General features: G+C 48.6%; 1 protein-coding gene across 3 annotated transcripts in view; it reads left to right on the forward strand.

Annotated features, from left to right (window-relative positions):
• Nucleotides 1-774: 774 nt before the first annotated feature.
• The window catches only part of RIPOR2 (RHO family interacting cell polarization regulator 2), a 58,795-nt gene continuing 46,643 nt past the window's right edge, over nt 775-12,926 (forward strand). For all 3 annotated transcript variants that reach the window (XM_085220652.1, XM_010708669.4, XM_085220653.1), the window contains exon 1: nt 775-853. In XM_085220652.1, the coding sequence (XP_085076778.1) occupies nt 790-853 (64 nt within the window). In that variant the 5' untranslated portion in view covers nt 775-789. The remainder of the gene's footprint in view (nt 854-12,926) is intronic.

A 12,926-nucleotide genomic window follows, 5' to 3' on the forward strand; every position in this document is an offset into this window, starting at 1 on the left:
CAGTGACCACCGCTGTGCTGGGAGTCGCACTTTCAAGGGTGTGGTGGCACATGTGAATACAAGACCAAGTGATCAGAGCTCAGTGCAGGTCCGCTGCCATCATGCTGACAGCAGAGATGGGGCAGGCTACCACTGTCAGCCCCCACACCTGCGTGTACACATATGCACACGAATTCCATGTGGGTTGCCTCATGAAGCATTGGGACTATCCAAGGCTCTAGCATCACCTGAGTGTATACACCGAGTGTGTTTTTATGCAAGCCTAAGTTCCTGGGTATGGCCCTCTTATAAACTGAGGAACCTGGCAGGAGGGAGTCAACTTGCTTCACAAAGTTCAGAAAACAGCCAGTGAAAGGGATGGTGAGATGCAGAATTAGTAGTGACAGAGATCTACAAATAACATGCCTGTTATTGACAGAAAGTTTTGCTCCAGATGTTTATGGTTCTACTGATCTCTCCTCTCCCCTTCTATCCCCTCCTCTCCCCTCCTCTGCACAACTCAGAGCTGCTCCCAAGGCCATCAGTAAGACCATGGATCATTATTTCATAGAAATAAAATGACAGAATCACCAAGGCTGGAAAAGACCTAAAAGATCATCCAGTCCAACCGTCCACCTATCACCAATAGTTCTCACTATTTGTATGAATGAGTCTGCTTTCACAAAGGCAGAAGCGGAAGCTGTTGCAACCACGATGTTTAGGAAACCAGCGAGAGGAAATAGCCTCTCTTAGTGTAGGAACCGGTGTGAGCATTCAGTTCTGGCTGCTGCCCTGAGCTGCACCCTCACCATGATGCAGCACACCGAAGAAGACCTGGTTGCATCTGGGGAAGAAGATGATGCCTTTGAGGAAGGTAAAGTCATCTTTTATTCAACTAATCATTCTCCTGCACAGACTAAAGGCAGTTCCTATCTTGGGTGGTATTTCTTGGGTAAATCTGAAGTTCTCTACTGAATCCAAAGTGTCAGGGTAATCAGACTTTCTTTTCCCTGAGAGAATAGGGAACAAAAGCAACCCGACACACAATAAAAACAACTTTCACGCTGCTCAGCAGCTTGCTTCCTCAGCAAGGAGCTTATTGCAGAGGAAGAAAGCTGGGTGGACACACCAAGCGTGTTTTCTAGAACAGCTGCAAAGCTGCACATTTGCCATTCAGTGCCACACGTGCAGCTGCCCTTAAAGCATTAGGGGCTGCCTACAGGGGCTGAAGGCAATGGGCTACCTAAATAATCTCTGCAAAATTAGCCGCCTCCTCTCTAGCCTTTGCAGCTCAGGGTAGAGTTGGTGCCGTAGTTTCTCGTCCCGACAACTGGAGGGCCCACAGGTTGTAATTTGTACATTGCTCATTGCTCCCACTTGCACTTGAGCGAGGCTGGGGGATATGGCTCATGCAAATCTCCCAGCCCTAAGCAGTTTCCAAGGGAGCTGGAGGCACAAAGAGTCGCCTGGACCAGTTCCAGGGACTGTGACCCTTTAAACTCACTTGCAGCACTGCTTCAGCAAACCTCATTTAAACAAAGCTCAGCTGCGGTTGGTATGGAAAACTTAGCAGTGAATGGTGCCAAATCAAGTTATCCGAGCCTCACTGAAAGGCATCAGCCCAGAAAAGAAAGCAACTTCAGTGATGTACTGTCTGTGCTCAGATACATTTCTCACGTATATATGACCCGGCTCCTCGCCTTGTGTCATAGTTCTGGCTCAGAGGGCCAAAGGATTTGCAGAAAGGAGAGGTCGGAGCATTTGCATTTGGGCAAAAATCCCAACAGCCCGGGGAGGAGCTGGCACCCCTGGGCCAGATCAGCCTGTGCTGGGAACTGCATGCCCACAGCTCAGCCTCATACAGGGGAGACTGCCTCCTGCAATGATCAGCAACCTGCTCCTATTCCATGTGGATTTTTGTGACGGGATTTAGGTGGGTGTTGCTGCTGTTTCTGAAGTCTGTAGCCGATGTTCTTAACTAGCAGGGTAGGAGGGGAAGAGAAGAATGTATTTGATATTTATGTATCAGGAAAGATACAGCTCTTGAGAAGTCCTTTCGACCCTCCCAGCTATGTTGATTCTGGCAGGGCTATCCAGCACAGCTAGCTAGAGCACAGGCTTTTCTAGGATAGGGACATTCTTTAGAACCTCTCTGTGACCTTGCTGGGAGCAAGAGTCATTTTATGAGGTCCCTTCCAACCCGCATCACTCTTTGGCTTAGGGGCTGGTTCCCACACCTTCCACTCCATCCGCATGCAGCTCACAGCAGGATGCTGGCTCCCAGACTTACAGCTGGAAGCCCCATGTTAGTATGGCACAGTATTCACCCTCCCCTTCATCCTTCTCTTTGTTCTCCTGAGCAGGTTAGCAGGTAAATGTATTTTTGGCTGGTTAGGATTGGCATAGGGAGGTGCAACACCAGTTTCAATTAGAGGGTATGGGAGAAAAAAATGGGCAATAGCAAAGATAGCCTGTGTGCAGGAGCAGACCTGTGCCTGACAAAACCTCTGGTGGGTCCGCTGGTGCTTCTGTGCTTTGCGGTGCTCCTGCTGAGCTCCCAAGACCATGTAAGTCCAACCATACTGGGGGTAGACCTGCTCTTCTTATAAGGGTAAGATGTCCATCCTGCCTGATAGGGTTTGGAAGAGCCCAGCTCAGCTAATGAACTTCTCTAACTACGTTACTCCTGCAAGGTGCTGAGCCAACACCTGTGCTCTCATGCTTGCTTATTCTGAGACTGGAAATTAAAATGCTGCTGCTGTGTAACTACACAAGAAATCTGTTTCTGTCAGAGGCTTGCTAAATCTGGTGGCTGGGGTCCGGGTGCACCCTCCCTGGTACCTCACAGGGAATGTTAGGCAGAGCCAGCACCACTACGACACCTGAAACCCCAAACTGTAGAGAGCACGTACCAGCTAAAACCTGGCTGTGGGTTTTTGGGCCAGCTGGAGCCATTTGGCAGCTGCTGAGTTGGGACTTTCAAACCATAGCTCCGAGGGTGTGGGCTTGTTTTGTTCTCTTTTCTTTTTTCTTTTTTTTTTTCACATCCGGCATGATTTGGAAATAGGTGATGGCAGAGCTCCCATGCAACTTCTAAAGTTGTCCCAGAGATTAATTACTATCTAAGTTATCCCAGAGATTAGTTAGTGTAAAAAAGCTGTATCTTACTTTTGGTGTTAATTTGTCTTGGTTTTGGAGTTTGTTGCCCAGGACAGTAAACAACTTACTCATGCTGTAGGTGTGTGCCTCATACAACTACCTACAGATTGTACCCACCACCACTCTTACCCTTGTCAAACAGACCATTGTCAATAGCTCTTTCTGTATAAGGCATGAGTTTTAAGGTTTTTGAGCATTTTCATGGATCTTCCTGGGACCAATGTCTTGGAGATGTAGACATCAGCATGGAGCAGATTGTCCCTGTTACACCAGGGATAAATCCAGAAGTTAGATGATCTGCCACTCATACTTGTGTATATCTATCTATATCAGGATTGCTTAAAGGATCAGTTAATATATACAAGATTGCTCGAATCCTTTCAGGCCCCAGCATCACATGAGGATATACTCCTTGTAAGATTTTCCTCTACAACCTTCAACACATTCAGCATCAAAATTTGAGAATATCATCAACACTATTCCATAACCATGGCTCACATCCTTCACCTGCAGATATGCCCACCCTAAACCCAGATGAATCAGTTCAGTCTCCAAGTAGTCTTTTCTCCCAGTTATTTATCACTTCCTCAGACATAGAGCCATCGGCATATGGTCACAGTTAGATCTTGGGCATTAAGAGAGTTAAATCCCACAGGGATTTAATCTGTGCAGGTTCACACAATATGTGGGCATCCTTGATGACTCCTCAGCTGGTTTACTTCTATCTCTCGGACTTGCTTTGAATCCATCCAGCACGCCCCAAACTGACCTACATCATTTCAAGTTTCTTAGTCAAGCTCTCATGCAGTACCAAGTACTATTTCTCACAGAAGTCCAAGTATAGTACCAAAACAATTCTTTTCAATAAAACTCTAATAGTGCTGCTGGTTGTATTCCATCTCTTTTAGTTTTGCTTATATCTCCTACATCAGCTATTCCTTGAGGAAGTCAGGACGCACTGCCAGGCTGTAGCTCCATCACTGACAGAGCACTGTGAATTCCCCTCCCTGAAATCACTAAGGCCAGGTTGGATGGGACCTTGAGCAACCCGGTCTATAGGGAGGTGTCCCTGCCTATATCAGGGGGGTTGGAACTAGGTGGTCTTAAAGCATTCTATTATTCTATGATTAACTCAGAGTTCCCTGAAGTTGAGACATGTTCTTCATTTAGCAACAGTTCAGGTTAAGCAACCTTTCTCTCCCCTAAAACAATGCAAGACATTACACTTTCCTTGGAAGTACCTCTCAGGCACCATATCTAAAGCCACACAAGACTGGTGCCACAGCTTGCCCACGGTCCATGGGGCCAGGCTCCTTTCCATGCCTCTTCAGTGAGAGCCAGCTTCTGCACAGCCCATGGAGCACATCAAACTGCTGCTATCTTGAACAAGCTGCATCCACTAAAGATGTTCCCATATGCACAGCAGTGCCATATTCCAGCAGGTGTGTACCTCAGAGATGTAATTTATCTTATATTTTCACTCCAAACTGTGTCTGAGATGTCTATCTCCCAACATGCTGAGCACCCAGCACATGGGAAGCCGTTAGCAAAGACAAGCAGTCTTGCATCCCCAGCATGACTACTGGGGAACAAAGGATGGTTGTCCTGCAGCTCCCACCAGCCCTTCTAGCTTATCTCCCATGCCCGCAATGGAACAGGCAGGTGGCACACTCACTGCAGTGCAGAGGAAGGAAAAGTCCCAATTCCTCATCACCAAGGCAACAGTGTTTACTTGAACCAGATAGATGGATTTTAGTAAGAGGTGTTTGGCCTATAAACTTGGGTTTAAGAACATTTCTCCAAGGGCACGGACAGACCTGTTCAGGCCAGATGAGGGCAGAGTTGCAAGGTGACTGCACAGCATGGAGCAGCTGTTCTTGCTCCTATCTATGTGGACTGCTTGGATCCCCTGCTCTGCACAGCTGCTGTTCAGGGTTGGGTCTGTGGGCTGTGTGGGCAGGTCCAAGCTGATCCGGAGCAAGGGGCTGTGTGGGATGCCCGTCACCACCCCGGAAATCCCACAGCTGTCCTGTAGCAGCTGGAGTCCTATTTTTAATGGGGTGTTGCCGCAGAGATGATCAGGCCTGGAATTTAAAAATAACTGGAATCAGGGGCACATTGTCCTTTGTTGTCTCCCTGTATTTTAATTGAAGATCTTTGATCTTTTCTTCCCTTTCCCCGTGTCTTGAAGGCAGCTTGTTTGGTTTCTGTTTGCAATATTTCTAGATCACTAATAATAACAGCAGTGAGAGAAAAAAACAGGTCAAATAATAAACAAGTGGCATTTAACCAGTCCTCACAGAAAAGGAAGTGACTAGCCAGTCAGAGACTGCAGGTGTTGGTGCTCAGGAGACTTTTTAGGCTCTCCAAACCAGCATCTCACCAAAGCCTGAGGCCAAAGTGCCCTCCTTCCCACTTTTTGGTTCCTGTTTTCGGAGCCCTTTTACAGAAGCCTGTAGAACACAACTTTTTTTTGTCATCCAGCCCCTTTCTTAAAGCCACAAAATGAATGTGGCCTGGCTGGGGTGGGCTGACAGAATAAACACTTTTCCACTTAGTGATGCAAGGCACAGCTCCGCTGCATGCGGAACGCTTCCGCCTCTCTGTGCTGAAAACAAAGATCTGAGGCTGGTGTGCTGAGGGCGTAACACCGCAACACAGCCCATCAGGAAGCATGAGGGTAAAGGCTGTGAGTGAAAATGAGAGAAAAACAGAGAAAATAGCATGATGACATGAGTTAAGGGGATAGGATGGAGCAGCTGAGCACTTGGCAATGTTGCTGGAGCACTGCAATGCTGGTAGTGGGATGGTTTCCTGAGGATAGGACTTTATCGTAGAAACACAGAATCACAGAATAGTTTGGGTTGGAAGGGACCCCAAAACCCACCCATCCCCACCCTGTGCCGTGGGCATGGCTGCCCCCACCGGCTCAGCTGCCCAGGGCCCCATCCAGCCTGGCCTTGAGCACCTCCAGGGATGGGGCACCACAGCTTCTCTGGGCAGCTGTGCCAACGCCTCACCACCCTCTCAGTGAAAAATTTCCCTGACTTACAATCTAAATGTCCCTTTTTTCAGTTTTAAGCTGTTCTCCCTTGGCCTATCACTGTCTGTCCATGTAAAAAGTTGATTTCTCTTTTGTTTATAAGATTCCTTTAAGCATTGGAAGGCCACAATTAACACTTCCTGGAGCCTTCTCCAGATTGAACAAGCCCAACTCCCTCAGCCTGTCTTCATAGGAGAAGTGTTCCAGCCCTCTGAGCATCTTTGTGGCCCTCTTCTGGACCTACTCCAACAATTCCATGTCTTTCTTGTGGTGGGGGTCCCAGGTCTGAACACAGTAATCTAGATGGGGCCTCACAAGGGCAGAGTAGAGGGGAACAATCACCTCCCTCTCCCTCCTAGCAACCCCTCTTTTAATGCAGCCTCATCATCACAGTGGGGTGAAGGGTGCTGTCATGCTCCACAGAATTTGGAGCAGCATTTCCAAACTTTGGACCTGCCACTTAAGAACAGTAAAATGATTTGAAGGGAGCTTTGTTGCGACTTTACCTCAAAAACAGCCCTTCTGATGGGTGGGAGGCACAGCTGCAGCAACAGACCTTCTGCTAAGGGTGCAGAAGAGCAGCCACTATCTGCACAGCCACTGTGAGCCCCTTGCACCTGATGGCTAGACAACAGGTGGAGCAGCTTTGCCAGGAAATGCTGAGTGCAAGGCTGTGCTGCATAACTTACAGGTGTGGGGGATGATGCTGGCTCACTTTGGTTTAAGTGCAAGGAGCCCGGAATTGGAAAATTCAGAGCTGGAACTTGAAAATTATGCCTGGAGGTCAAAAAGTAAAAAGATAGAAAGGCAAAAATTGAGAGGGAGCTTTCCTCTAATTGATAGCAATCTACCTTACAGAGAAGGAGACACTGAAAATAACCCAGCCCCAAATACTGAAGCCTCTCCTTGAGGCAGGACTTTCAGTGAAATGACCGCCCTGGGAAGCAAAGCCCTCAACTTCCCTAAATGCTTGTGCCTGCCCAAGGTGCAAGTGGCATTGCACACGAGTGCTTGCAACACCTCCCGTTTCATCATGTGAGTGTGGCTCGGCACACAGCCTGCAGGGAGCTAACCTACATTTTTTTACTTGGAAAGAAAAAAGAAAAAAATAGGAGAGGGCCCAGGTGATGCCATGGAGCTAACAGAGGTAGCGCAAAGCAAATGAGATCTTTTTCTGCCTCAGAAATCAGCAGACCAGAGCTCACTGCAGTTTCTTAATGGAGACGATGTGCAGAGCACAGCCCGTTCCTCTAGGGAACTGCTGACTTCTGTGGTGGCATCTGGAGGAGCTGCCTTATTTATAAACAGAACAGTTAGGGGAGCTTTTGTTATGTCAGCTCTGGTGATCAAGCCATGACATGTGGCATTCACACACATGTGACAGATTTCCTTCCCAGGAGCAACTTGCATGAAAGATTTTATGAGTGGACATGGATTTGGTGCTGGATCGCATCTCTGGAATCCCACTGCAAATGAAGCTGAAGAAGCCAAACCTCCAGCATGACTGAGCACAGCTCTGGAGCTGGGTGGCCATCATTTTTTTTTCAATTTTCCCACGGAAAAGCAGGCAGCTGGGAAGGTCCTGAGCTGCTCTGCCTCTCCTGCTGCTCTAGGGAGCTTCCTGCCCTTTCTATTCCTGCTGCCGGCCACGAGCCAAAGAAGAGTTAGCTTAATCAGCAACACCAGCCACTGATCGGTGCCAAGCTGTTGTCATTAATCGCTTCAAAAAGCACTGTGCTGAATATACTACCAGGGTCGGATATTCAAAAACTGGCTTCATTTCCCTGGTGTCGTGTAACCCCACTGCATTGCCATGTCACACCCCTGGGAAGGCAGCTCCTGCAGCTGCAGGGCTGGCTGGATCATGGGCAGCCTGCCTCCTCCCCTAGAGATACCCCTTAGAGATGCTCACAGCACCAGCCTGAGGGCCTTGTCAGCACTGAAGACCCCTCTCTGGCATCTCAGCCCAAATATTTGGCAGATGCTCTCTGGGCTCCTTATGTTACTCAGGCAGCATGTTCAGCGCGCTCCCCCGAATGGCATTTCATATGCGCTGCACTTGTTTTATATCGGCTATATTTAAGCCACAGAAATATGCGGCAATGAGGAAGAGGGCTGTGGGGTATCTCGGAGGTATCTCATGCTGGGGACCTGGTGTGGGTCAACATGCTGCTGTTTGGCTGGAAGAGATCTCCAGGCAACTCTGCTTTTATGCTGAGAATGGAAACTCTCAGAGCCTCTGCACCAGGGGACTCCTCTTAGGTTTCTATAATGAAACCGTCATATTAGGAACCTGTTTTAGCATGGAGTTGGACTTGATGATCTCCAGAGGTCCCTTCCAACCCCACAGTGCCTCACCCCATATAACAACTGTCCTTCGTGACCTTCCGAGTCTGGTGCCCTCTTGGTAACATAAGGTGAGCATCCATAGGGCTGGCCCAGACAGTTCCAGGCAGTCTGGATGTGGTTGGGCCCACATTTCTACTGAAGTCTTGCTGAAACCAGCACGTTTTGGAAGTGGACATTATTATCCATCCCAAAGAGACACCCAAACATAGCAGGAGCTCAGCCTGCTGCAGGAACACACGGTGAGGATTGGGGCAGGCAGTACCAAAGAACCAAGAAGCAGGAAGGAGCCGAGAGAGGGCATAAAAATTCAAGATGTTCCCAGCAGAAAGGCTTCTGTATGCAGGGATGAATCTTGTCTTGGAGACAATCTGATAGGACACTCCTGCTCCTGTCCTGAGGAGGCACCTGACCTGTGGGCCCACACCTCATTCCCCTCAGGAGCCCCCCACTCTCCTCAGCCCTCTGGGCAATGTGGCAACCAGGTTTCGAGGCCATCCAGCAGTGAGGGCTCAGCTCAGCGCAGAGGAGGCTGTCTGACAGCCACGCTCCTAAAGAGCAGCCTGACACCATCATACCTTTAGCTCTCTGATCACTACAGTGGCTTTGATCATTGCATTGCTTTTCTGACTTTCAACTGTTCAGGAAAGCAAAATGAATTTCCAGCAGATCTCCGTGCAACTTAAATTAGCAAACAAGGAATACATTTTGAAAACAACAAGAGACAAAGCTTAGGGTAGAGCTGCAGCAATAGATATGCCATCCACACACTTGGCGTGCACAAGAGCAACTCAGCCAGCCCTAGTTGCTAAGCAGGCTGAGGAATTGGAATGTGCTGCTCCCTCCAACACCTCTGCTCCTTGCCATGGCCACTGAAACCTGCCTAGAAGAGGGGCTGCTGCCCACTGGCTTGACTCTGAAGGCATATGGTTCCGAGGGGAAAAAGAGTATGGTCAGTGACTCCTTTCTCCTGCTTCCCTAGGTCAGGTATCTGAGGGCAGGTAGGGCATAGGCTTGTCAACGTGTCCACAGCCACAAGGCACATCCACTGCCTTATGTACGCACCAGTCATTCCCAAAGACCCAGCTGTGCTGAGCATCTGGCCAGAGGTCCTGGGAGATTGAATCTTTTCCTGAATCACTGCAGAACATCAGCTGAAGTGACCTTTTTATTTCCCGTAAAGTTCCGTGAGAGCTGCAAAAGCAACGTGAAGAAGAAAGTAAAATGGGGAACCTGAGGGTGGAGCAGCCACACAGTGACGGGAAGTACAAGGGGGGAAATGGTTGCACAGCGGTTAAAGGGTGTGAGCAGAAAAACAAGTGAGTACAAACAGACTGCAGAAGGTGAGCAACAAGTGCCGCAGGAGGGCAGTGAGCACAGGCCAGATGTACTGAGCAGCTCCATCTGACAGAGAAGGTGGAAATATGGGAATGGAGTAACCAACTTGAGGAGCTGCACGTTTAGCTGAGAAAAAAGGTGAATTTGTACATGGCCAGACCTGCCCAGGTTGCTTCTAATCAGCATCAGGTCTTTGGCTTTTAGCTCTCCAAAAAAGGCCTTTCCTAGTGGAAGCACCTGTCTTGCTTTCCGCTCTCAAACTTGATTACTCGCTCCCTTTTTGGACTGAGGTCCCAGGTTTGCTACTTGTGTTCCTAGGGGAGCCTTCGTGGGCATGCCACCTGCTGTAGGAATCTTGGGACGTCTGTCCATGAGGTGAAAATGCACCAAGGCACTCCCTCCCACACGAATGGGAGGAGACTTCCACAGAAACACAGCAAGGAGTTACAATAGGAAAAAACATACAAATAGTCTTCCATGAAGGCTGGGGCAAGCCTAATCTACCTCAGACATCCAGGGCCCAGGCCACCGTCTAGTGGCCACTTCCTCTAGCCTGTGCTCACACAAATGTGCTGATGAGAGACACTCATGCAAATTGTTGTCTGCACGCTGTGCTGAACACTGCCACTGAGCTGTCTGCCAACCCCAGCCCCCTGATTCCAGGTGTCTGAAGTCAGCCAAGATTGGGATGTCTATCTGCATGGCAGACATGTGTCCCTGTGGTACAACAGGGAAGGTACAAGGATATCCCACACTCTCACTCATCCTCACAGGGTCCTCCCTCAGAGAATTTGATGGGGGAAGAGATTCCCCACAAGCCTCCATCTTTCCAAGTTTCTGTAGAGGACAGTAGCAGTGGGCCTGAAGGCAACTGCTTTGCTCTGATGTTCTGGGGAGCCAGCACCTAACAGGGACTACAGAAGAGACAAGGAAGGATTCCTTATTGGAGAGTGTAGTGACAGGACAGGGGGCAATGGTTTTAAACTCAAACAGGAGATTTAAATGAGATGTCAAGAAGAAATTAATTACTCAGAGAGCGGTGAGGCGCTGGCACAGCTGCCCAGAGAAGCTGTGGTGCCCCATTCCTGGAGGCACTCAAGGCCATGTTGGATGGGGCCCTGGGCAGCTGAGCTGGTGGGGAGCAGCCCTGCCCAGGGCACAGGGTGGGGCTGGGTGGGCTTTGAGGGCCCTTCCTACCCAAGCCATTCTGTGATTCTACGATAGGTACCAGCCAGAAAATCCTGCTCGGCCCTTGCAAGAAGCCTTCCAGGTGTCTGGGAGTAGCATAGCATTTAGGTGCACTCTAATCTCTCCTCTGGTAAGCATGATTTGCTCTCTGGCCTGAGAGCAAAGGCTAATAGAAAGCAGAGTGCTCCTGTGAAGCCCAGCAGGTAATTGAAGAACTCAGGCTTAGATCTCTCAAGTACAGCGTGGGGCTGCCATTGCTGGAAGTCTTGCTTATAAAGGTGCATGGAAGCACAGCAGGGATATGTAAGTGCAGCACAACTGGTAATTGCTGTTTTGCAGAGGTCACTCTCTCTTGTAGAGACAAAGCCAGAATAGGTTTTGCTGTTGTCACTTGGAAATTGCACTGAGGACATTTGTGTTGACCTATTTTTAACATAACAGCAGATTACAGTGCAATCCAGTGAATAATTTATGGGGGTAGTAGCATGACCATGGCCACAATACAATGGCAGCTTCGGGTCTGGCCTAATGACGGAGGGAAGCAGAGCTCTCTGGCATTTTCCACTGAATTAGCAAAACAAGACACACGTGGAATGACTGACACAATCCTTTCAAAAGCATGTCTGTCATGATGAATGCGTGCTTAGAAGGACTATGTGGAGCAAAGATTTTATCTAGAGCATCCTCAAACCTGCTCAGCCTTCCCTTTGGCAAGCAGCAGCCCTGAGAGCAGGGAAGTGGGAACACACGTAGGGCTAGAGGTGACAGGAGGGAATTACACTTCCACGTTTGCTATGCAAAACAGTATTGAGAAACATAGAGAAACAGATCCCACATCCCTCAGCACATGTATTTGCATAGGACGGAGAACATTTCCTTGAAAGAGGAGGCTGCAAATGAAGGAGGCATTTACATCTGCAACCTTAGGTTCAAAAAATCTTCTGAAAGAGAAGACTGATGAGGCCAGAGGGAATTTGCAACATGGAGCACATGGAGTAATTGCCAGGAACTACTGTGGGAGGCACAAGGTTGAAGTCAGATGCTGCAATTAGCTGACAGCACTGAAAACCTATAACAAATTAACTAGACTTCCACAGTGAGAGCTGCCACCCCCTAAAAGGCTGAAATGGACTCAAAAGCATATTAAGTATGCATGATGAGACATTTATAGCTTTCAGCATTGCCACAAATATTCCCTCTCCTCTTCCCCTGAAATTCCACAGCTCAAAACACGCAGCTGCTTTTTCCCAGAAAGCGACTTCTCCTGCATACCCTCCTCATTCACATCCCATGTGGAGCACATGGAGATGGTCCAGGCAGAGACCTGCAGGTATGACCCTAAAAACATGTCCTGGACACTACAGCAGCGCCACGGGCCAGTGGCAGCCTCTATACTTCTCCCTCAATACGCGTGCTTTTAGAGAGTTTGGAGTCATTTTCTGTTGTCTCTACTTCTGAAGGCTTCAGGGTGCTGTTTATTTTCAGCATAGGATATAAATACCACATGTTCATTAGTACTGCTGGAAATTACTGAAGATTGTAGGTCAGCTGGAGTTGGCAGCTGGGATTTTCTTTTATTTGGATGCCTTTTTTTCTCTGAGCACAATGCTTTGTGGAACTCAAACTCTTACTGCCATTTCACAAACTTCTCCACATGGAATCACCCTGTGTGCTCCATGGACAACACTGGCATTTGGAAGGGTGAACGTGACCCAAGTGGGGAAGGATCCACACATAAAGGAGAGTACCAGTAGGGTCTTCTTGAGCCACCACCCAAACTGTGCCAATTTACCAAGCCCACAGCCTTGCCAGGGGTCCCTGTGTTCCTATTCCTATCCCTCTTTCTCTTCTATTTGAATTCAATACAAAAAAC

This window comes from Meleagris gallopavo, chromosome 3, assembly GCF_905368555.1.
Source record: "Meleagris gallopavo chromosome 3, MGAL_WU_HG_1.1, whole genome shotgun sequence".
Taxonomy (NCBI): Eukaryota; Metazoa; Chordata; class Aves; order Galliformes; family Phasianidae; genus Meleagris; species Meleagris gallopavo.